At 48.3% G+C, this 25486-nt stretch overlaps 1 protein-coding gene across 6 annotated transcripts in view; it reads right to left on the reverse strand.

Moving 5' to 3' along the window:
* C11H6orf89 (chromosome 11 C6orf89 homolog) overlaps positions 1-25486 on the reverse strand; it is a 31253-nt gene that overhangs the window by 5102 nt on the left and 665 nt on the right. Inside the window, exons 1-8 of one of the 6 annotated variants that reach the window (XM_051153417.1) lie at positions 25049-25150; positions 16007-16098; positions 13919-14147; positions 13138-13345; positions 12522-12735; positions 3429-3583; positions 3186-3325; positions 723-852 (exon numbers count right to left, since the gene is read on the reverse strand). In XM_051153417.1, coding sequence (XP_051009374.1) covers positions 723-852; positions 3186-3325; positions 3429-3583; positions 12522-12735; positions 13138-13326 — 828 coding nt within the window. In that variant the 5' untranslated portion in view covers positions 13327-13345; positions 13919-14147; positions 16007-16098; positions 25049-25150. Of the gene's footprint in view, positions 1-722; positions 853-3185; positions 3326-3428; positions 3584-12521; positions 12736-13137; positions 13346-13918; positions 14148-16006; positions 16099-20937; positions 21061-25048; positions 25151-25486 lie in introns of those variants that run through there. The other 5 variants (XM_051153416.1, XM_051153414.1, XM_051153415.1 and 2 more) reach the window with 5 other exon arrangements.

Genomic DNA, 25486 nt, shown 5'->3' on the forward strand with positions numbered 1-25486 from the left:
ATAAAAATTCAGAAACATTCCTCAGCAATGGAATTTAAAAAAAAAAAAAAAAGGCAATTCAGGGCTGGAGAGATGGATCAGAGGTTAAGAGCACTGGCCAGTCTTCCAGGAGGTCCTGAGTTCAATTCCCATAAACCACATGGTAGCTCACAACCATCTATAATGAGATCTGGTGCCCTCTTCTGGCATCTAGGCATACATACAATCAGAGCACTGTATATATAATAAATAAATAAAAATTTAAAAAGTAATTCAGACAAAGCTGGTAGACCCAAACACGTAAAGGCTTCTCCTTACCCACGGCCCTGACCACTGAGAAAGGGCAGGACGGGCAGGTCAGCTGCCTGCCTTCATGTGCCACTCAGATGTCCCTCGTGTTGGCCTTTCCCATTCTCTGCCTTGACTCTCGTTTGTGGGCGGAGTTTTCAACGTTCTGCTAAACTTGGGTAAAAGGTTTCTCTCTCAGGTTCCATTTCTCTATTTACTAAAGAAAGGACTGGGCCTACAGTGTCACACTGTGTCACAGCAACTTCCACTGCTTTAGTGCGGAGAAGCAGCAGGACAAGATCTGCAGGCAGCGAGTCTCTGGGCACGTGCCTGCAGACAAGGCGCTGGCAGCCGTGGGAGAGCCTGCACGCATAGGCCTGCATTCATAAGCCTGCCCAGCATCAGTCCATAGCCAGATGGAAACTTCAGATCCGAGCCCACCCAGCATGGCCTACCTTGCTACCCACCACAGGCTCCGGGGGGATCAGGAAGCATTTGTTTAAGGAGGCGTCTTTTGGAAATGGAAGTTGGGTAAAAACAGGAAAAAGCTCCCGTAAAATTTGTGATCTGTTCAGAGGTCTTCTCCTGAAAAGTGTGAAACAGAAATAAGTCAGCAGCCAGGTTAGCCAGTCCACTGCAGGAGGGACAGAGTAGTAGGGTGGGCGACAACGGCAGGTGCAGAGGGAGAGACCTGGGCTACACTTTTTGTTTTGTCTTTTAATGTTAGCATTTATTTAAAATTTTTATTTATGTAGCTGGGCATGGTAGCACATGCCTTTAATCCCAGCACTCAGGAGGCAGAGGCAGCCTGGTCTACACAGTGAGTTCCAGGCTACATGATGGGGCAGAGTTAACCCCCTGGAGTCAGAGTTAAAGGAGCCCTGCTGTGATGTTGTGAACCAAAGCCTGGTTCTCTAGAGCAGCAAGCACTCCTAACTGCTGTCTCCTCAGACCCTGGTTAGTCTTTTTGGGACAGGTTCTCATGGGTCCCAGCTGGCCTCCTATTCACGCTGTCACTGAGGATCTTTACCTGATCCTCCTGCCTCCACAGCCCAGTGCTGCGATTCCTGCAATTATCACCTCATCCACCAGGACCTTGTCTTAAGCATCAGATCCATAATGACAGGCACGCAGATTGATGAGCTGCACCATATGCGGGGCGGGCGGGGCGGGCGGGGCAGGCGGGCGGCACCGAGAGAAGCCCTAGGGCTATTTGTATGTGTGGGCGGAGTTTAAGTCCCAGCTGAAGCCATACAGAGGACAGGAAGTCTATCTTGGAAAAGAAGCTGAAGCTGATGTGACAGCAGCCTAGATGTAGTGGAAAGAGGCTGGCGAAGGGAGGAGAAAGGGAGCAAAAGAATGGCTTTCCTTTGAGGCAGAATGGGAGGCAGTGAAGAGCCCAAGCCGCCCGTTAAACCAGGCATCCTATCACACAAACAGATGACAGCTTTAAAGGAAGGTGGGGGCAGGGAGGGGGCTCAGCAGGCAGAGGGGCTTAAGTGTGAGCCTGACAACCTGAGCTCGCCCTTGGGTCTCATTAAGTGGTGGGGGAGAACCAACTCCAAGAGCTGCCCTCTGACCCCACAACTGAGGGCCTAGATGGCTCGGAGGTTAAGAGCTTATTTAAGAAAAAAATAGAAAGGTGGAGGCATTAAGAAACTGTCCAGCAAAAGGGCTGGTGAGCCGGCTCGGTGAGTAAGGTGCTGCCGCCACATATGACAACTGAGTCCACCCCAGGACCCATATGATGGAAGGTGAGAACTGACTTTTCCTAGTTGTCCTCTGACCTCCACACATACATGATAGCAGGGCACTCACACACATGCACACAATAAATAAATGAATGTGATAAAATTTTTTTGAATGTAAAAAAATTGTTTTAAGATGTTATCCAACAAAACTCCTAAAGTGCAATTTTAATTTTCCTTTGAACCGGTTCTTCCTTTCCTGCCTTCATGAACGGCCCACGTTTCTGCAGGACAGAAGGACTGGAAAGGAAACTGGTTTTAATTGGCCTGCGTGAGCTAGGACAACTGACTTAAGCTCTCTGAATCTACCCTTCTGCTCTGCGAACTGGCGTGAGAATTCCTACCATGCGCCATGGCCATGGGATGCCCCCAACCCTCCCGGCCCCTCTGTATTAGGTCAGAGGTTACGGGGATGGGCTCAGGTTCACGATGGTATGAATGAGAATGTCCCCATAGCCTCAGCTATTTTCTCCCTTTGGCTTTTCAAGACAAGGTTTGCTTCTCTGTGTAGTCCTGGCTGTCCTGGACTCACTTTGTAGACCAGGCTGGCCTGGAACGCACAGAGATCTGCCTGCCTCTGCCTCCCAAGTGCTGGGATTAAAGGCGTGTGCCTCCACACCTGGCTCAGTTTCAGGTATTTGACTTCTTAGTCTTCAGTTATTGGCACCCTTTGTGGCCTTGCTAGAAATGCGTCACTTTGAGAGTTTAAAGACTGGGCTGGGTATGGTGGCGCACGCCTTTAATCCCAGCACTCGGGAGGCAGAGGCAGGTGGATCGCTGTGAGTTCGAGGCCAGCCTGGTCTACAAAGTGAGTCCAGGATAGTCAAGGCTACACAGAGAAACCCTGTCTCGAAAAAACAAAACAAAAACAAAAACAAAAACAAAAAAAAGAAAGAGAGAGTTTAAAGACTGTTTGTTTAGTGTAGGAGAGCGGCTGCCATTCCTCTGGACATACAAGCACAGATGAATGCTGTGGTCGTGCGTTTTATTCCAGCACTAGAAAAGTACCTGGTGCAGGGCTTCTGCACGCCAGTGTCCTCCCTTAAACGCCCTGCTCCCCTCATGTGCTTCACGCAGGCTGACCTGACTGATGACAGGGAACTGGCTCTCACTGCTTTGACAGCTGGCAGGCCCCTGCCCCACACGGGGCTAAGCACCCTTTGCACTCACCATGGGTAAGAAAACGGGAACCACCTCTCAGGAAAGCAGCGCCACCACTTGGTGAAAAAGCTCTCAGTGAAGCCCTCTGTGGCCTCAGGGTACTGGCATGAGAAACGCTGAATCTCTGCAGACAACAGAGGCTGTCCTGTCTTGGTGAACGAGAAGACAACAGTTAGGTACCACAGCTTTGCAGGGCTTGATCCAGCCTTTCATGGGCAGGCTGTCCACAGGAAAACCTGGCTTCCCGCCTACCTTGATCACCAGAGGACGGAGTCTCTCAAAAGTCTTTGGAGTATCCTCGGGGAGGGTGACCTTGAGGGGCAATATCTGCGCACAGCCGGTGCAGTTGGCAGGGATGGGCTCTGACTTGTTCTGCTCACAATCATTAGATGCCCAGGGGTCAAAGTCTAAGAGGGAGAGGCAGAGGGCAGACAGGAACAGAACAAGTGGTGAGCCTGGCAGCCCCAGGAACAAAAGCAAAAGCAAAGCAGCCATTGCCTCTGGAGACCTCTGTGAGGAGGTATGGATGGCAAGGTTCTGGGAAGGAGAGGCGCTTTTCCTCATTCTATACTTTGTGGGAAGAATCTTTTAACAAGCACATGCATTTCCAAAATCAAACCCCTTAGTAGAGCAGAACAGTTGCAACAAGCACTCAGCTACCCAGCTCCTCTGCTCTCTAAGCTGGACCTGCCTGGCATGTCTGACCATCTCTGGCACAGGGTGGGACAGTACACAGGTGTCCCCACGTCAGGAGGATCCTGAGGCCTAAGCACATGCATGCGTTCTGGTGGGGCCTAGACCCTCAGTTCTTATGCACACCTGTCTGGTGGCCAGGATGACTCAGGGAGGAAAGGTGAGGTAAGGGCTCACTCTAGAAAGAAGGGACAGAGACTTTCTCTGGCCATTTTTGGTACACAGTGAACTGTCTCTGTCTATAAGACAGCACTCAACCTCAACTCAGAAGGGAAGTGCTACTACCGCTTGCTGCTTCTAACCCTGAGGATGGCAATGCAGTCAGAACTGGAGTCCTACCAAGACTCAAGCCTAAGTGCCACCTAGCTAGGGCTGACACTCCTCCTTGGCTTCCCTGAGGAGGTCCGATACCCACAGCCTCTTTTTATCTCATCTTACTCTGCTTCTAACCTATTGCATTATTTCTTGTTACACGGTCTATCTTTTCTAAGAGCTGAGTTTGTTTTCAAAATGTTTCACAAGATGGTTCGGAAGAGAGAGCCTAAAACAAAGAAGCCACAGACAACCAAAGGTGCCTGAGACACAGGTAGCTTTTTTTGCTTGTTTGTTTTTTTGTTTTGTTTTGGTTTGGTTTTTCGAGACAGGGTTTCTCTGTGTAGCCTTGACTGTCCTGGACTCGCTTTGTAGACCAGGCTGGCCTTGAACTCACAGCAATCCATCTGCCTCTGCCTCCCAAGTGCTGGGATTAAAGGCGTGCACCACCACTGCCCGGCTCTTGTTTGTTTTTTTGAGACAGGGTCTCTCTGTGTAGCCTTGACTATCCTGGACTCACTTTGTAGACTAGGCTGGCCTCAAACTCACAGCAATCCACCTGCCTCTGCCTCCCAAGTGCTGGGAATAAAGGCGTATGCCACCCATAGGCAGCTTTTAAATTAATATGCACATATGGAAAATTGTTCCTCAGTCGGTCCGGTGGCATATGACCTCAATCCCAGTGTGAGGCAGGAAGACCTCTGAGTTTCAGAAAGACCTCCTAGTTTGAGGCCAGCCTGGTCTACAGGGAGTCCCAGGACAGCCAGGGCCACATACACAGAGAAATTCCAACTCAAAACAAAACCAGACAGACAAAACAAAACAAAACAGACAAACACAAAAAAGGAAACTCTTCCCCACAGAACACTGAGTCAATCAAGCAGCACACACAGCTTTTCTAAAGGTGGTGGCAGGTGCAGGGATCTCACCTCACCAGGAGGGACTGACTGCATTGTGCACTCCCTGTCCCCTGTGTCAGCCACCATACACAGCACCTATTTTTCCTTGAGAGCTGTCTCTACTTCTAGGACCCTCAGGTAGATGCTACACCTTTCCTGTGAGGAGCCTCTCCCCTTCAGGGCTCTCTAGGGTCAGTTGGAAACCATACAAAGCTACCCGTTCACATGCCTTATAGGGGGCTGCCAAGTTACAGTTTTCTTCCCTTCTGGAATATCTTCAAATGTTTCTTTTGTTTGTTTGTTTTTGTTTTTTGAGACAGGGTTTCTCTGTGTAGCCTTGGCTGTCCTGGAGCTTGCTCTGTACACCGGGCTGGCCTGGAACTCACAGAGATCCTCCTGCCTCTGCCTCCCCAGTGCTGGGATTAAAGGTGTGCGCCACCGCTGCCTGGCCTTCAAATGCTTTTTGTTTTGTTTTGTTTTTTAATGATTCCTTGTCAAAATATAAGAATCCCTCCTAGGCAATACACAGGAAGCATAAATAATAATAAGTTACAATGATAAGAAAAAGGTTAAGGGCTGGAGAGATGGCTCAGCAGTAAGAGCACTCACTGTCTGCCCCTCCAGAGGTCCTGAGTTCAATTCCCAGCAACCACATGGTGGCTCACAACCATCTATAATGTGATCTGATGCCCTCTGCTAGCCTGTGAGTGTATATGCAGGCAGAGCACTGTGTACATAATAAAAAAAATTAAAAAAGAAAAAAAAAGAAGAAAAAGAAAAAGGTTAAGAGCTGGGCACAGTGGCTCAGACATGGAGTGGAAGCCTGTCTCAGCTGCCTGCCAGCGTGAGACTTTCTGTCTCCTTTCACAGAACAGACTTCCTATGGAGGTTAGTGCATAAGAAGTTCCCAGAGCACCTGAGGAAAGGGGCGGTCACTAGAGACACTGAGCAGGGACAAAGGGGACAGAGCTGCAGCAGACCGTGACAAGGGCTTCAAGGGTTCCTCCCACAGGAACAGTCAGTGGCTTTTGAGCACTGGTTTCCCCATGTTTCAGGAAGATAGTCTACGCTGTGACTAGGATGTCCTGGGAGGCCGGCAAGGAGCACCTGAATGGAAGTGAGTGCCTTGAGGAGCCAGGGGTGTGGCAGTCTGGACAGAAAGTACGGGCTCAAGAACCATGAGGAAGACACTGATGGAACTACATGGCATTCCCAGGTGTCTGCAAGGGCTGACACCACCAATGTCCAGGGAGCAGCACCGTGGGAGATCTGCAGATCTCCTCACAGTGAGCACCACATTGCGAACTTGTTCTACAGTAATGTCATCTGGTCGGAATCAATTCATTATGAAAACCTTCCCACGAGGTGAGTGTCGGGACCAAGGGGAATCTTCTAATCTGCACAGATGCTTGGTGGGTAGCAGCTCTGAACCTTTAACTGTAACATGGGGTTTGTTTGGTTTGGGGGTGTTGGAGATGGACTCTCCTGAGAGGTTGAAGCTGTTAGGCAGGCACTCTACTCTAGGCCTGTGACTTGTGAGGTGATGTCCAGGTGACGGCTTTGACCAGTAAGCACTGACAGAAAATTAAGAGACTTGGGAACCAAGAGAAAACCTGGGGTGCCGCACCCTAAGTCTAGCAAGACACACCAGTACTAACAGGGGCTTGACACAGGGGAGCAGTACAAGAGGTAATATCTCAATGTGTACAAGTTATTTGCTTCCTGGTCAGGCAAGGTGGCACACAGCTGTATAATCCAAGCTTCTTGGAAGGCTGAGGCAGGAGGATTATTGAGTTTGAGGCTAGGCAAAGCCACACAGCAAGGCCTCACCTCAAAAATAAAAGTTAAAGGCTGGCCGTGGAGGCACACGCCTTTAATCCCAGCACTTGAGAGGCAGAGGCAGGCAGATCTCTGAGTTCTAGGCCAGCCTGGTAACAGCCAGGGCTACACAGAGAAACTGTCTTGAAAAACCAAAAAACCAACCAAACCAACCAACCAACAGCTTTCTTACTCTTCTAGCCTTAAATCAGCTGAAGCTAAAGTGGAAAATGACCCGATTTCATGATAGCAAACAGGAATTTACCAAGGGGGAAGGACTAAAGCATTTATACAAAAGACAACCGAGTAATAAATACACGTGCTATGATCCTGACGGTAAGTGGAACGCAGTGTGGACAGAAGCTGCTCTCTGTGCTCTCAGCTCCTCCTGGCTGAGCAGGGGACCTCTGTGGAGATGGCCCTGGTGATGCCCTGCTCTTCCTTTCACATGTCACACCATGGTGCCCAGGGAGGCAGCAATGGGTGGCGGCAGAGGCTGTGTGTGTGAGAATTTGCTGTACTTTGCCCACTTAATTTTGCTTTGAACTCAAAACTACTCTACAAGCTAAAGTTGTCTTGTTTTGTTTTGTTTTTCAGAGACAGCGTTTCTCCATGTAGCCTTTGCTGTCCTGGAACTCACTCTGTAGACCAGGCTGGCCTTGATCTCAGAGTTCTGCCTGCTTCTGCCTCCTGAGTGCTGAGATTAAAGACATGCGCCACCACGCCTGGCAGGACATGATTTACTTGTATGGGTGTGTTGCCTGCAGGTATGTTTGTGTACTATGTGCATGCCAGGTTTCTGAAGAGGCCAGAAAAGGGTGACAGATCCCCTGGAACTAAAGTTACAGAGACTGTGAGCAGCTACGTGGGTGCTGGGAATTGAACCTGGGTCCTCTGGAAGAGCAGCAAATGCTCTTAACTACTTTGTTTTTTGCTTTCTTTTGAGATAGGACAGCCCTTTAAATTTATCTTTAAATTAATTTTCTATTATCGTCTCTGTGTGTATGCATGATACGTGTGTGGGCGTGCTTGTCACAGAGAGCACGTGGAGGCCAGAAGACAACTTTATGGAGTCAGTTCTCTCCCTCTACCTTTCCGTGGGTTCTGGGGATCACTCGGGCCGACAGGCCAGCATCTTCACCCACTGAGCTTGTTTGTAGGCCCAAGAGTATTTCAAGACAGGGTCTCTCTGTGTAGCCTTGCCTGTCCTGGACTCACTTTGTACACCAGGCTGGTCTCAAACTCACAGCAATCCACCTGCCTCTGCCTCCCAAGTACTGGGATTAAAGGCGTGCGCCACCATCGCCAGCAAGAGTGTTTTTCTTAAAAACAAAATCTTCTGTCTCTTCACCGAGTTTAGGCTTGCTAAGTGTCTTCCTAGTGAAAATGTCCTTGGAGACCAGGAAAGCTTAAGCCAAGACTATCAACTGAGACAGCTCTAATCTGCCCTAAGACAACCCGCAGAGGCCCTGCAGGAGCAGAGCAGGTGGCCAGCCTGGTGGCTAGCAAAGTGAGGGGAAAGATGACCTGAGGAGCGGGGACACGGCTGCCCAGATGCCTACAGCTCTGAGATCCTTGAGGAGATATAGTCAGCCATGGGTTGTGGTGGTTCATGGAGTTCGGGTTCACCCTCCATAGTATCCCAGCAGTACAGAGGTATGGCCAGACTCCAGCTGGCCTCTTATCTCTACAAAGGTTTTGTGTGATGTGTTCTCTGTAAAAATGGCAGGAGTTGCCATGCCAGCGAACAAAGGCCTATCTGGGAAAACAGCTAGCAGCAGCAGCCAGGGCACCAGGCTCAGAACCTGCCATCAGCTCTATAAAATGCTGCTTCCTGTTTCTGCCCCACCTGCTTCAGCCTGCAGCAGCAAGGGAAAGGCCACCCTGGGAAGGCACTCAGCGACTACTGATCTCTCCCTAACTCAGGCGTCTGCACTCCAGACACCCTCCTCTAACAACTAGTTAGCTTAGAAAACAAAACCTCGCCTGACCCAGAGGAGAAGCCTTGGGAGCCAACTCTCCTGTCAGGCAGTCAGCCCTCAGCCCACCCTCAGGATGCCTTCGCCATGATTTCCCCACATGGTTTTTCATAGTAGAAATATGCTCAATAAAGCTCACAACCTGTATTCCAAGCCCTCCCCAGGGTTGGGATCATTCCACTGTTTGAAATGTCAAAAATCATGTCTCAGACCAAACCCAGCCTTGCAGTGTGTGTGCAGAAACCCGAACCTCCCACCCTTTTTCACAGATTGGGCACCGTGCAGAAGAGTGGGTGGGCTGACCACTGTCAGGAGGCGTCTGGATGACGCCTACGAGTTGTTTACAAAGAAAACTGAGTCAGACTGGCTCCATACGGATAGCCATGGCACAGCCTAGAATTCTCAGCAGGGAAGGCCTTTCACACGCATTATTAACCTGGCAGAAAGCAAGACTAAATCCCCTTCTGGACAAAAGGACACTGAAGAAAACAGAAGCACAAAGCTCTAGCTCTGTGGGCCAGGGACAGCCGGTGCCTGCGGTGCTCAGGGAACAGCGCAGTGTCCTCATATATGGAGGACGAGCGAGCGCCTCTGACTTCAGAAGCTTCCCCTGGAGAAGACCATCAGTGAGCAGGATGGCAGAAACCTCCAAAGAACGCTGATAAGAACAGCCTGGCCCCCACACTTCTTACTCTAGAAATGTGCTCAGAAGGCCCTGCAGAGCCCATGACAAAAGTCCCCTCATTGTCATGGCTGTGTGCTCACTGTTCAATCAGCCTACACTGGCAAGTTCCTGTTGCACAGAGCCGCTCTAGCATCCGGGGCGTGCGGCTGGAGCGAAGCCTGTCGACCTTTTCAAGGTCCCTGCGTGGGAGGCAGCTCACCCAGAGCCACTCTCACACAGCGCGGGAATGGAGAGAGCCCTCTTGCCAGGCAATTTGCTTCAGGAGCACTGCCCTGTCCTCATGAACTCTCACAGGCAGACAAGCTCTCCAGCTTTGGGCAAGCCAGTCAGTCTCCAGCAGGGCACTTTCCTCATTCTGAGGTGGAAACAATCATCTATGAGTCTGTGAAGGCTGAGAGAGGAGCATGGAGTCCACAGCACAGCGCCTAGTACCCAGGAGGTGCTTGTCAGAGCTCAGCACAGGAGACGGGCCTATTTTGCAAGTAGGAGAGTGAGGTGAGGCTGGGGGTGGCTCAATGCTAGGACTTAGCACCACCCCAACTCCCTCCACACCATGAGGAAGAAGGCTTTTTCAAATCCAAATTAATCCCTTAGTTCTGAAGCAATGAAAAGCCTGCTGTTTCCCCAACTCCTCGATGACCCTGGATCCATGCCCTCCTTCCTCTGGAGGTGGACAATGCAAGAAGCTTCACCTGAGGACAGATCCAGCCTCCCTGCAGGAGGGCCAGCCCACGCCTTCACACTGCCAATGTGTTCTGACCGACAGCTGTGCCCTGAGCTTGGTTCACGGGTCCGTATCAGCACAGGGGCACGAGCAGCAGTGGCTGTCCCATTGAGGAAAATGCTGCCCCCGCCCAGCAATAATTCCGTGCCATAGCTTCTCAGGAGCCCCTCATTTATAATGGAATGATGCTGGCTCCATCTTGTGCAGGCAGCCACAAGTGTCTGGTTTTGTTTGTTTTTTAAGACATGGCTTCTCTGTGTACCCTGCTTGTCCTGGAATTTACTCTGTAGATCAGGCTACCCTTGAACTCATAAAGATCCACCTGCCTGTGCCTGCCAAGTGCTGGGATTAAAGGCGTGTGCCACCACTGCCTGACAGCCAAAAGTATCTTTAATGTGAGTGTTTTCAGTAACATCCCAATTCCTGTATGTCAGAAATCTGTGAGAGAAATTGTCAATTTGCAGCCAAGCGTGGTGGTGCACGCCATTAAACACCTTTCTTCCAAGCAGATTAAAGGTGAGCCAGAGGCAAGCAGATATCTATGAGTTCAAGTTTAGGACAGACAAAGCTACACAGAGAAACCCTGTCTCGAAAAACCAAGAAAAGAAAATGTCAATTTATGTACGTTGTGTATAAACTTTCAAATGGAATTGTTAACTGTGGTATTCACTGTATGGCAATAAATAAACATGGTATTTCCAGTCATTTTAAAACCATAGTGTAGCCGGGCGTGGTGGCGCACGCCTTTAATCCCAGCACTCAGGAGGCAGAGGCAGGCGGATCGCTGTGAGTTCGAGGCCAGCCTGGTCTACAAAGTGAGTCCAGGATGGCCAAGGCTACACAGAGAAACCCTGTCTCGAAAAAAAAAAAAAAAAAAAAACAAAACTAAAACCATAGTGTAGAGTTCTTATCATACAATGCTCTCTTTCTCTCGTTTTGGTTTAATTTGGGAAGTCTCTTCACAACTTCCGCAAGTGTACACAGACAGCTTTCAAAGATGACTAATCCAAGAGGCAACTTTTATGACTGATAAAGTCAGACTTTAAGGAATGATATTATGATTTTATAAAAAAAAAGTTGTCTTGAACTAATAAAGCTTTCTTTTGGAAACATTTTCTAAAACTTATTCTGGATTCTTAATTCAGAATTTGTTCTGGATTCTGGATTCAGAACAAAGTTATAAAAAAAAAAGTAGGCAAATGAGATTAATATCACACTCAAAAACAAAAACAAAATAAAAAAACAAAAAAACAAAAAACAGCGCTTGGGCATGCTGGCAAGATGGAACAGTAGGTATAAACACTTGCCAGGCAAGCCTGATGCCTCAAGTTCAATCCCTAGAACCCAGTCAAAAAGGGAAAATTGACTCCTAAAACATGTCTTCTGTCTTGTACCATTGTGAGTGCTGTGGCACACGCGCGTGCGCGCACACACACACAAATACACACATTTTCTCAGAACTTAAGAGGGTTTGGGAGTAAGCTCAGCAGACGGGGCTAGCACAGACTTCTCGCAGTGCTGTGTTTAGTCTGCAGTGTGGAGGGAAAGCGAAAGGGAGGGGAGAGAACTCAGGACTCATTTCCTTCCGTTCTTTCTCAAAAAGTCGCTCTGGCGTAAGCACGTGCTCGCTGTTCTCTAGCAGAGGCTCCTGCCCACCTGTAAGGCTGGGAGGCCCCGCTGTGCTGGCACAACCGCCACGCTCAAGGCCCACAACGCACTGTGGTAGTGGGAAAGAGCGCGGTGAGGGTGACAAATACCAGCCCTTAGGCTCACAGTGGTTCGAGGACTGGTTAGAGCCGCCCACTGTGGGCAGGCTATTCTGTGGACACCCATGCCTAACACGGTGTCCTAACATCAAAGAACTTGAACCTGGCTTCACCAGACATGCTTCTCTGGCAAGCTTAGCTTCTCTGAGCCTCAGTTTCCCTGTCTGTAAAACATGGACAATACAGCTCACCCCACAGTCGTAGCAAGGGCAGTGCTGCTTCAGTCACTACAGTGTAGGCAGGTGTCTCTTATTAGATCCAATAATCCTTTTCCATCAAACACTGTCAAGAAAACCTGTCTCCAGTTGGGCATAGTAGCTCATGCCTGTTATCCCAGCACTAGTGGTTCTGAGGCCAGCCTGAGACACAAATCAAGTTCTAGGACAGCGACGTGAGACCCTATCTCCAACAAACCAAACAAAAATCAAAGCAAACACAGCATCTCTAAGCAGTCGGTGCAGCCTTCTACCTGGGAAGGGTCTGTCCTCCTCTCCTCCTTGCAGAGGAACGCCCTTATTCTCTGGCATATACTTCTTGGTAATAGGCAAGGACATCAGCCGAATGTGATGGATGAGTGAGCGCCAGGTGTGAGCTCCAGAAAGCACGGGCTCAGGTGCTAATGAGCTAAAAGGCTGAATTACAAAGTAGGCAGTGAACAAGAGTAATCCCAGAGTTAGGAGGACCTAGAAGGAAAGACAAGAGTGACATTAAGAGCTGCCCCAACAAAGGAAGTCCCATACCACCTAGGAGAAAAATAAGCCCCTTGGCTATTTCCAGTGTGCCTGGAGCTAACCCACTTTCATAAACGAGCCATTTGCACACACTTCAGAGGCATCTAAAGTCCAAGAACTCTGAGGCCCGCGAGGCTCCCCAAGCTCCCATCCCACAGCCAGGTGCCACCTCCACTGTGCAAACACACAGCTTTCACTTATTGCCAATCGACAACACAGTCACATTTCCTAGTAACACACAACAAGAACAAAGGCCAGCCCATACTAGAAAAGTCCAGTTCAGTACTGAGACCAGTCAGTAGCAACTGGAAGGGTGCTGAAGTTCTGAGATGGGCTCTCCAAGCCACACTTTACCTTATACACGGCTATAAGGAGAGGGTACTGGGGTGGTCCCCTTTGAGGTTCATTCTTTTCCAGGAGCTGTCTGATAAACTTTTCGATTGCCTTCTCTGACATTCCACATTGATGGCCTGTCTGTCTCACCAAATCAACAGTCTCTGAGAGTTTGTCATAGATGCTGATCTCATTAGCAGCAAGATCCATGTCTTCCAAAATGAAATCCCTGAGAACAAAAGTAAAACGATGGGTTCTTTAAAGTTCTTCCTGCACAAGGCTACTCCCTGTCAATAATGTTTCTTGACCCTGAGAGAACAAATGTTTTGGTTTTCCTCCTAGACCATATCAGACAATACAATGAGCTTGTAAACACAACATCAAACTGTATTACAACACTTTTCAAACTGCTGTCTTCTGTTCTGGGCCCAAATCATGCTATGGTACTCAGGGAGTTATGGCTGTGGGGCTTCAGTGACTCTCTTGACTCGGGCTCTCCAATGCTGAGATTACAGCCACAGACGGGCCACTGTGTCCAGTGTATGAATGAGCCGTAGGATGTCACTTAGCTAGGCTGTGCGGGGTTATGTATACTTCAATCCTAGCACTCAGGGGCAGCAACAGGTGGATCTGAATGAATTCAAGGTCAGCCTGGCTACAAAGAGAGACCCAGACTCAAAAACAATGTTTAATTAAATGCCTTCACTATTTTTCTCAAATGGAAAGACTGCTTAGGACCTCCCAACCCCTTAGACACATTGGGTCCTCTTATTTGCCTGCTTCAGTCCTAAGTGTGTCTAACCTTGAAAAGCACTGACACGGTGCCTGTGGAGTCCTCAGGAAGAGATGCTGACTGGTAGGTACATCAGCAGTCAGGCAGCTCCACAGAGAAGCTGTGGCCTGACATGTCACCGCTCAGGGCACACATGGATGCAGCTCCTCTTCCTGCAGTGTGCCTCCTGCCTCCCACGGGCACCTTCTGTTTTGTCTTCTTTCTGCCTAAACACTTGGTCCACTGGTCTGAACACAGCCTGCACATCAGAATCACCGAGAGGTTTTACAAGGTTGTTCCAACTTGCCCACACTTGTGGGCTGCTCATCTACACTACAGCAGCAGGCAGGAGCCCACAGTGAGCTTATAGAGCTCTATTCCTCACACGCGGTGGCTCACCGCGGTTCTGATCGGCATTTCTCTGAAGGCTGGTGATGCTGAGCATCTTCTTGTGTGCCTATAGGCCATTTAGGTCCCACTTCTACAGGAAGGCTGCCTTTTGTGCATTTCTTGATTTGTTTTTGTTGGCTTGTTTTTCAAGACAGGGTTTCTCAGTGTAGCCTTGGCTGTATCTTTTATTTTGTTCTCTGTGTAGCCTTGGCTGTCCTGGACTCGCTTTGTAGACCAGGCTGGCCTAGAACTCACAGGTATCCACCTGCCTCTGCCTCCCGAGTGCTGGGATTAAAGGCGTGCGCCACCACTGCCTGGCTATAAAGGATTCCTTTAGAAATCCACAGGATGTAGCTCCGTTGGCAGGCTGCTTGCCTAGCATCCATGGTGACACACATCTGTAAGGTGGAAGCAGGTGGATTATCAGTTTATCCTCAGCTCATAAAGTCTAGGCTGGCTTAAGATGTCCTGGCAGAAACACCTGGAACTCATGGAGATGCTCCTGTCTCTGTGTGGAATCAAAGGCATGCATGAGGGCTGGAGTAATTGCCTGGTGGCTAAAGCACTGGCTTCTCTTCCAGAGGACACGGGTTTAATTCATAGCACCCTACGGCAGCTCATGGCATCAGTTAACCCAGTCCCAGGAGATCTGATGGCCTCTCTGGCCTTTGAGAACACTGCATGCATAGAGTGCCTACACAGACAAAACACACATACACACTACAAGTGAAACATTTAAAAATAAAGCTATTTTAAAGGTATGCCCCCCCCCCAAGCTTGGCCCCTCTAACACAGATTCTCTCACTGCATGTGTTCCTGGCTGTAAACTGCTTTTGAGCATGTGCGGAACACAACAATCATTTGAAGTTACCCAGGTCAACGTCTTAATTTCTGAGTGAAGAAAAGATAATCTGAGCCAGTTGGCTGCATGGAAACTTCACTGTCCATAAAGCCTTTAACCAGAAGGGACTATAAAACATTAAAAGCCACTCTAAGGACAAACCAAACAAATCAAAACGTATCATTTCTAAGCCAGGTATCGGTGGCATAAACCTTGTGATCCCAGAAAACTGGGAGGGGCTGGGGGCTGGGGATGTAGCTCAGTGGGTAGAGCAATTGCTTGGTTTGCACAAAGCCCAGCACTACAGGAAAGAGCACTTGGGAGGTGCAGGCAGTTCAAGGCCAGCCTGGAATATATAAAGCCCTATCCTCCTTCCCCTAAGAAAAGGACCATTTGCAAAGAACAGCAAGTTAGGGGAGCTCTGTGGTGATTCTGTGACCTTAGAGCCCCTACTGCTACTGTTATGGAGGGGCCGTCACTGGGCACAAAAGCAGTGAGCGTTGTGAAGGACAGCCAGCCAGGGCACGCCACAGCAGACCTGTGACTGCTCTGGGCAAACTCAGGGTGAGAGCCGGGGGACTCAGAGCAGTGGTGGCAAGAACAAGGCTCTGGGCCCAATCCCCAGCACGCACGCAAAAGAGAATAACATCACAAAAACCGAAGACGCCTTTGTGACTAGCAGAGACGTTCTTTTTCTGTTTAAACTGGAGACTTTAACAATTCTCATACAGAGAGAATATTAGTAGCTGGATACAATGTTAATTAGACATCAGCATCAGCAATAACAACACACTTGCCCACTTAAAGCACGGGACACATAGTCACGGCTAGGCACCGAGCAGGGGGTGGGATCCGCTGAGGCTGACGACGACAGACAATTCATTTACCTCCAGAAAGAGGGTCCAGCCTGGCAGAGAGGAGCTTTGCCTCGGAGGGAAGTTCGGAAGAGTGAGCTTGACTCGTTAACAGTGGTTTAACCCTGCAAGGGCACAAGCAGGGTCACCAGGGGAGTTAGGAAGCAAGGCCTCGGTCCCACCCCTGACATACAGCCGTCCTCCATTAGTGATGGGGGACAAGCCTGAACGCACACTGTGCTGCGCTGTTAGACACACCAGGCTTTCCTCATACACAGTCATCAGGGAGTTTACAAATGAAGTGCAGCAACATGACAACACTAATGACAACTAGAACAATGACAATATGCTCTTACAAGTCACAGGATCAAGTCTCACTCTCAGAGGTCGTGCGTGTACTTACCCTCTTATGAGTCTGTGAGGTGCTGAATGCCCACACAGATCACGTGAGAGAAACAGACACCATGACAGCTTTAGGAAGGGCTACCCTTGGGACAAGGCACACACCCAGGAACACTGAACAAGAGATGACTTTGGCCCAGGCAGCTCAGTGTCAGATCAGCATCTCAGAAGGGCACACAACTGACAGTGTACACACTGCTCATTTTTGCAATTGTCCAACGAGCATTCAGAGGCACGGACGGGCAGAGTACCATACTGAGTTCCCACAGGCTCAACACAACACGGAAGCTTTCATGCCTCTCCTCTGCTGAATGAAGGCACACTGGGGCCAGGGGTTTAGCCCAGCATAAGAGCCCTCAGTTCAAGCCCTAGAACTGCAAAAGGAAGGGAACTAACAAAGGCACACCCCCTTAAAACGCAGCTGCTTCAGGGCAGTGCTCTCAACCAAGAGTGCCTGCTCTTTGTGGGGGCATTTGGTGATGTCTGAAGGTTTGGGGGTTATTATTTTTTTTTTTTTTATTGTAAAAATTAAAGGAGACCTATTGGCATCTTGTGGGTAAAGAGCCTACACTGCACAGGGCCCAGGCACTCCTCCACAATGAAAAATTATCTTGCTCAAAGAAACAAGATCTGACCCTGGATTTCAAGAGAGGCCTGTCAGAGGTGAGCCAGGGTGCTGGGTCACAGAGGAGGGACAGAACATGGCCTCAGTCCCTGTGGGAACAGCATAGGAGCATGGCTCATGGAACTGCCGGGACAATACTTGTTAGCAAAAAGGTTTTGGAGGAGCTGAGCATGGTGGCACTATTCCATAATCCCGGAAGATTATGGAAGATCAGGAGTTCCAGGCCACTCTCAGCTATAACTAAAGTTCAGGGCCACCTTGGGCTATGTAAGATCCTGATTCAAAAACTGAACAAACGGGTTGGGGAGAGATGGCTCGGCCATTAAGAACACTTGCGGCTCTTGCTGAGGATCTGGGTTGGCTCGCAGCACCCACGTCATGGTTCACAATCACCTGTAACTCCAACTCCAGGGAATTTAGAACTCTGGAGTACAAGCATATAGTGTACAAACACACACACACACACACACACACACACACACACACACACACATAGAGAGTGAAAGAGGGAGAGGGAGAGAGAGAGAGAGAGAGCACAAATAAATTTTATATAAAAGCCAAACAAATTTGTTGAAAGCAGAAAAGAGGCCAAGAGAGCAGAATAAATTAATTGTCCCTTTTGAGCAGGGCGTGGTGGCGCACGCCTTTAATCCAGCACTCAGGAGGCAGAGGCAGGTGGATCGCTGTGAGTTCGAGGCCAGCCTGGTCTACAAAGTGAGTCCAGGACAGCCAAGGCTACACAGAGAAACCCCGTCTTGAAAAACCAAAACCAACCAAACAAAAAAGTCCCTTTGCACTGGCCCCTCCAGTGACATGACACGAACAGCTGTGGTAATCCAGCGACTCTAAGACACAACGCTGGTGCATTTATTGAAAGCACACGTCCCGCTGCTAAGGTGAGAGGAAGAGTTCTCTCTCCTGCTCAGCTCCCTAGCCAGCTGTGGGGTGTGGTGTGCAGCCTTCATGAATACATTCCATTCAGTGTCATCCCAAGGCTCTCATGACTGAAGACACAGTCTACTAAAAAGAGCGATACATCCATTAGACTGCAATTAAAAACTACCAGGAGCCAAGCAGAGTGGTGTATGACTTTAATCCCAGCACTTGGGAGGCACAGACAGTAAGATCTCTGTGGGTTTGAGGCCAGCATGGTCTACATCTTGAGTTCCAGAACAGCCAGAGCTACATAGAGAAACCTTGTCTCCAAACAAAACAAAACAAAACAAAACACAAATAAACAAAAACTACCAAGAAAAACCAAATATACCTAAGGGAAAATAACTGGTAAAATATTAGAACGATTTATGTGATTCAAACAGAAATAATTTAAAACTGTATTTAAAATTCACAACACTAACCCTTCACTGCTCGTGAACACAAAAGCAGAAATAACACAGACGTGTTGGAAATGAGCAACAGAGCTGTTAGCACCCAGCAACCCTACTCGTGGATACATATTCAGTGGAAAAGAGATGCGGCTTTTGAGGAGAGAGCTGCACTCCCCACCCCCCAAGCTCATTGCAGGATTCAGACAAGAGCAACCTAAAGTCCACTCATAGGCTAGTAGAGTTAATACACACTGGATGAGGAAAGGGTGGAAGTCGGGTTCGGTGGCACGTGCCTGTAATCCCAGCACTCAGGAGGCAGAGTGAGTTTGATCTCTGTGAGTTCGAGGCCAGCCTGGTCTACAAAGTGAGTCTAGGACAGGCAAGACTACACAGAGAAACGCTGTCTCAAAAAACAAATACACAAACAAAAAATTATAGAGATCTACCATGTAACAGACTTAATAATATATACTAAACAATATACTATACTAAAAATATGCTTTAAGGGCTTTGAACAGTGACTAAGTACTTTCCTAGCACATAGAAGGCCCTAGGTTTAATCCTCAAGCCAGAAACAAAAGTAAAACAGGTTTGGGGAGATGGCTCTGAAGGTGAGAATGTTTGCAATACAAACCTGAAGACTCAAGTTCAGTCTCTGGAACCCATAGGGAAGAAAATGCCAGATAGAGTAGTATGCAGTCCTATGGGCAGATGGGAGCCAGGAGCTAGGCTGCTGAGCACAGTGGCTGCCTCCAAGTGGGAGAACCGAACCGACTCCCAGAAAGCCGTCCTCGTCCTCTGACCTCCACATGTGCTCTGTAGCATGTGTGTATCTGCACTCAGACAATACACTAAATAATTAAATATTCAAAAATAATTTTTTAATATGCTAAGATAGATCTTGCAAATAATGAGGCAGGAGAAGGCTTTCTGAGATGATGGACAGGCAAGGGCTGTGTGGCACTGGCAGGGTTTACTTCCTGCCAGGCAGCATGCCTAATATCCCCCCAGGGGGATCTCTGTGAGGTCAAAGCTTGTGTGGTCTACAGAGTGGGTTCACCTATGTACAGAGTCCCAGGACAGCCAGGGCTATACAGAGAGACCCTGCCTCAAAAAAACAAAAGGGAGAAAAAGAAAGAAAAGTAGTTTAACACTACAGAAAAAAAATTACAATCAAGCCGGGCGTGGTGGCGCACGCCTTTAATCCCAGCACTCGGGAGGCAGAGGCAGGCGGATCGCTGTGAGTTCGAGGCCAGCCTGGTCTACAAAGTGAGTCCAGGATGGCCAAGGCTACACAGAGAAACCCTGTCTCGAAAAAACCAAAAAAAAAAAAAAAAAAAAAATTACAATCAAGGAAAGTTTACATTTTTGCACTCTAATGTGTGATCTAATGACCCTCTTTCTATGCATCTCTGTCTGGCAAGACTTGAGGTTTTCTGGTTTTTAAAGATTTATTTATTTATGTATATAGGTGTTTTGTCTGTATGTACAATTTGCACACCAGAGAAGGCATTGGACCCCTGGATCCCACGAGACTATGGTTATAGATGGTTGTGAGCTACTACGTGGATGCTGAGAATTGAACTCAGGGCCTCTAGAAGAGCAACCTGTATTCTTAACTGCTCTCCAGCAAGACTGAAGGGTTTTGTTTTTTTGTTTTTCGAGACAGGGTCTCTCTGTGTACCCTTGACTCGCTTTGTAGACCAGGCTGGCCTCGAATTCACAGCAATCTGCCTGCCTCTGCCTCCCGAGTGCTGGGATTAAAGGCGTGTTCCACCATGCCCGGCTTCAAGACTTGAGTTTTTAAAATCGCTTCTGTATTCTTGGCAGATCTATCCCTTCCTAACTCAGAGCCACCCCATGGATATATCTCAGTTCTTTATTTTTCCAAACTTTTTATTTTGAAAGATTTCAAACTTCTGGAAAACAGAAAGAAAAATAAATATCTACACAGTGCTTTCTCTGCTGTCAACACAGGCCCACCTCTCCCCGCACACCCCGCCCCCTGTTGTTCTGGGGTTTCAAGGCAGGGTCTCTTTGTGTAGTCCTGGTTGTCCTAGAAGTAGCTCTGTAGACCATGCTGGCCTCTAATGTACAGAGATCTGCCTGCCTCTGCTTTCCAAGGGCTGAGATTAAAGGCGTGCCCAGCTCTGTTTCCTTCAGAATCATTTGACACATTATTAAATAACCTCTAAACATTTCAGCATCTCATAAGAATTTCTCACTTAACAACAGATATGCTTCATTATCAAAATGGTAAAATTACTAATTCTCTAACATTACCTAATACTTAGTATGTATTCAAATATCTACACACACCCACTCACACACAATACCTTTTTATAGATCCAAGATCCCAGATAGCTTCGGCTGCTGGCTCTGATCTATTCAACACAGAACATTCCTAGGTTGCCTTGTTTTGCTTTGTGACCTTGCAGAAGTCTGAACATCTTTAAACTTACCTCTCCTCCAAGCCTTGCTTTCCCGTGCTACCATTAAAAAATCTGCCCCCTGCAGCGCTGTAATGCTCAATCTCTCTGGCCTCTCCTTTCAGAGCCAAATCCGGGAGGGGATGGTCCTCTTCCTCAGGCCTCCGCTCCTTCACTGACCTGCTGAATCATATTCCTGCGTTCTCTCTTGACCAAGTTGGCTCTCACTAGTCACCAGTGGTTTTCCTGGTGCCAAGTCCAAAGGGCGTTTTCCAGTGACTGCTTTATCTGACCTCTGCCAAGCACCTGCCATTGCTAGCCATGGTCTCCCTAGTCCTCTCAGTCCCATTCTCATGCCGGAGAGGAACACTCACCAGTTGTCCTTGACCTTCTCACTCCCCCCCCCCCCCCCCCCCCACTCCCGCCCCTCAGGGCTTCAACTACAGCCAATAATGATCCTCCAATCTGCTTCAGGCACAGTGCTTTATAGAGCTCAAGGGCCAAGCATTTACTTACCCACTGGGCTAACCCAAGTTTTCCACTGTGGAAAGTGTCCCTGTCAGCTCCCTTTCCCACATGTCCTTCTGAAATGCTTACTTTCTTTTGTGTGTGGACATGAGGTCGGTTCCACCCTCCTACACATAGGTCCCAGGATGAAGCTCAGGGCATCAGACTCGCTGGTGAGTGCTCTTGGGCCCTCTATTTCTTTCTTCTCTCCTTATTTGAATGAAAACACTAGTCCTCTGAATTTAAATGAACACTTTCCCTTCTGCCTCCTTCGTGCCTGTGAGCTCACCGCTGAATCCTGTGATTCAGGTGTGATGTCCTCAGTGCCAACGCAGAGGAGCAGAGGCAGGAAGATCTCTGCATGTCTGAGGCCAGCTTCAGCTACACAGTGTTTCAAGGCCAGTAAGACTTATAAGACAGAGATTTTAATCTAAGAAAAAGTGAATTAATTAAATTTTTTCTACTGTGAACCATCAGAGAGATAAAGTTGGTCTCTGTACTTCCAGCCTTTCTCTTCAGCCTAGCCTTTTTTTTATTCACAAGCTATTTTCCTGAAACATAATGTGTAGGGTTTAAGCACCTTTGAAGATGCCCGATGCTCTTCTGGGGCACAGTTTAGCATGGCTGCTAAGGGCACAGGAGCTAGAGTAGGAAAAAGCTGGACCCGGCTAGCTTTTTCTTTCTTTCTTTCTTTCTTTCTTTTTTAAGTTTTAGTATTATGTATACACTACTCTGCCTGCACGTACACCTGCATGCCAGAAGAGGGCATCAGATCACATTATAGATGGTTCTGAACCACCATGTGGTTGCTGGGAATTGAACTCAGGATCTCCAGAATAGCAGTCAGTGCTCTTAACCTCTGAGCCATCTCTCTAGCCTCATAGCTTTTTCTATTTATTGATAACCTTAGAATTTTTCACTTATAAAATAGGGATAATAAACCAGATGTGGAATACACACCTGTAATTCCAGCACTCAGGAATTAGAGTCAGGAGGATCATCAGTTCACTGATACAGCAAGTTTCAGGTTAGTCTGGGCTACACTGAAACCTGTCCCCCCCCCCCAAAAAAAAAAAAACAATGGGGATAAGGCCCTGGGCATGGTGGGAGGCAGAGTCAGGCAGATCTCTGTGAGTTCGAGGCCAGCCTGGTCTACAAAGTAAGTCCAAGACAGGCAAGGCTACACAGAGGAACCCTGTCTCGGAAAACAAAACAAAACAAAACAAAGAAAAAACAAAATAAAAACAAAAACAATGGGGAGAGTTATAGCTACTCCAATTGAGGATTATACAATGGTATATATAAAATTTGTTCCAATATCAATGTAAATAAATACTTAATGATAATTGTTATAAGATGAAGTCTAAACTACTTGCCAGAGCCTACTGTGGTCTGGTCACCACCTACTTGATCCACCTTATTTTTCCACTAACCCTTCCTAACCTTCTCCAATGCCATGCTAGTTCACAGCTCTAGGCTTTGAACACATAATTTCCTCTTCCTAAAAAGCCTATTTTCCAGTGCTTTGCCTAATAAATAAACTCTCTAAGCCCTCAACCTGGACTTTGTCCTCTGAACCTCAGACAATTCTATTGCTTTGCACTTTCTTTTCCATCCCCCTCCCAAACTACACTGTGCATTCTTCAAAGCAAATAAATGGAGAAAAATGTAGGCTGCAGAGATGGCTCAGTGATTGAGAGCGCTTACTGATATTTCAGAAGACCGGGGTTGGTTCTCAGTACCCACATGACAACTCACAACTGCCTATGACACCCCCAACTCCAACGCCCACTCCAGGGGACCTGGCACCCTCTTCTGGCCTCATGCACGTTCACGGGAATTAAAAATAATAATAATAATAACTTGGGGCTAGAGGGATCGCTGGGCATTTAAGAGCACTGCCTGCTCTTGCAGAGGAACAGGGTTCAATTCCTAGCACCCACATGGCAGCTCACAACTGTCTGCAACTCTAGTTCCAGGGGACTAACACCCTCACACAGACACACATGCAGGTAAAACACCAATGCACATAATAAAAGTAACTTTTAAAAAGTTTTGTTGTTTTTTTAAGATGGAGAAAATAACAGCACAAGCCCCCCATCCCACCCCCCAAGAGCCCAGTGAAGGACCAGAGTCACAGAAAGGACCCACTGAGCACTGCTTCCGGTGTGCATCTTGCGTTTTCTTCGCTGCACTTCCTGTGATGTGCACCGGCCTGCTGAGGGCAGCTGAGCAGCGGCTTGGAAGCTAGCACCTGTACCTTTCTGGTGTTAGCGAGCGATGGGGAGTACAGGGGCTCAAACAGAGTCATGAAAATTGTTTCAAGGCAGAAAAGAAGCCGTGTCAAAGCAGGCAGATAGGCATGGAAAGTGCGGCCTACCGAGGTAGCTTAGTGGGTTAAGAGCGACTATGGCTGTTGCAGAGGGGCCTGCGGTTTGTTCTCTCTGGTAAACAAGTTGGGGTACATGAACATTCAGCCTGAACTGCAAGGCAGCAAGGGTGAATGTCCACACAAATACACACCTGTCTGTACATGTATACTTGGAGGTCTTGGGCGGTGGGTTGTTTGTTTGAGATAGGTTTCATGTAGTCTAGGCTGGCCTTGAACTCCTGATCCTGCCTCTATCTCCTAAGCACTGGGATTAAAGCCATTCATCACCATCTTGACTTATGTAATCTGTTTTGTTTCCCTTCAGTACTGGGAGCTGCACATAAGGTCGTGTGCATACTAACCCGTCCAGCACGCTACCCCGAGCCAGCCACAGCCCATTCCCAGCATGGTCTTAAGAGAGAAACTGAAGTAATTCAACCTCAAGGTAATGGGGAGAGGGGGGAGAGAGACAGACAGACAGAAGGGGGGGTGGAGACAGACAGACAGACAGAAGGCCAGGGGGGAGGGGGGGGAAACAGAGAAGGGAGGCACGTAAAAAGCTCCACACTGGAGCTACCAAGCGGCCAACAAGAAGGATCAGAACACCAAGATGTGGGGTGTGTGTGATGACCGGGAGAGCGCTCGATACCCAGGTTAAGCGGGCTTTCAGAGGCTGCAATCAGGCTGTCTGCGCCCTGTCGTCTGTTACTATATATTGTGTGAAGCAGCAGTTTCCAGGCTGCGCCTTGCCCTGGATGACTGCACTTTAAGCAGCATCTGGCTGTAGTCTAAGGGAAAATGCACAGGCGAGGACACTGTGCACCTCCCTGTGCATACGACACCATTTGCCGTTAACACCTCTCACATGCACAGACTGACAAATCATTTTTTCTAAAAGTAATAAAACAAACTTTTTCACCTATAAACTTATCAAAGTGGCCAGATGTGGTGGCACAGGCCTTTAATCTCACCCCTTGGGCGGTAGAGGCAGGTCTCTGTGAGTTGGAGGCCATCCTGGTCTACACAGACCAGCCAGGGAGGAAAACCAAAACAAAACCAACAAACAAAAAACCAACCAACAATAACTTACCAAAATAAACTGGGACCCTATGATCTCATATCAGAAAAACCATTATCAGAGACACTAGATAAAAACAACTTATCAGATATGCTAGGATGAGGCAAAGATCCAGCACTCTCACTTGGACCCACGAAGAAGAGGAAGCCCTCTAACACTGTACCGGTGTCACCCCCCCCCCCCCCCCACTGACCTGTCATTTGACCATGAATGCGTTCATGACAGCAGAGAACTCCTACCCATCCCTGCAGCTCACGCCTGGCCAGATCCTCCCTCCGCCCACTGCTGATGGGGCCACCTGCCTGGTTGCCCTTCTGAACGTCTTCCAAGCTCACCTCAATGGTGAGGTGGAGCGCCAGCATCCCTCCAGCCCTAAGGCTTTCTTCACATCTTATCTGAACCCTTGTCTTTTTCTTTCCGTCTGTAACACTCTCTTCTGACTCATGTGAGGCAGCCCTGAACTCCACTTTGGTCTCTTTAGCCTTTTTGTAGCCACTCACTAGCCTGTGTAGACACAGAATTACTGTGGGCTGTGTAGCGTTATGTGAGAGTTAATATCACCAATCAAGATTGGAGGAATACGATCTATTTTTGGAAACTGGCCAGCTGTCAGGGGAAATCTCCAGTTCTTAGCAAAATCGCGGCCAATGAAATCCAGTTTGCGAACCTGTTCTTCGCGGTAAAGCCTGACACTGTGAAAAGACAAACGTGTCCCTTTATGTTTCTGACATGACATACTCATGACACGTGGCCTGCAAGGTTAAGTCTTAAAA

This window comes from Acomys russatus, chromosome 11 (genome assembly GCF_903995435.1).
Source record: "Acomys russatus chromosome 11, mAcoRus1.1, whole genome shotgun sequence".
Taxonomy (NCBI): domain Eukaryota; kingdom Metazoa; phylum Chordata; class Mammalia; order Rodentia; family Muridae; genus Acomys; species Acomys russatus.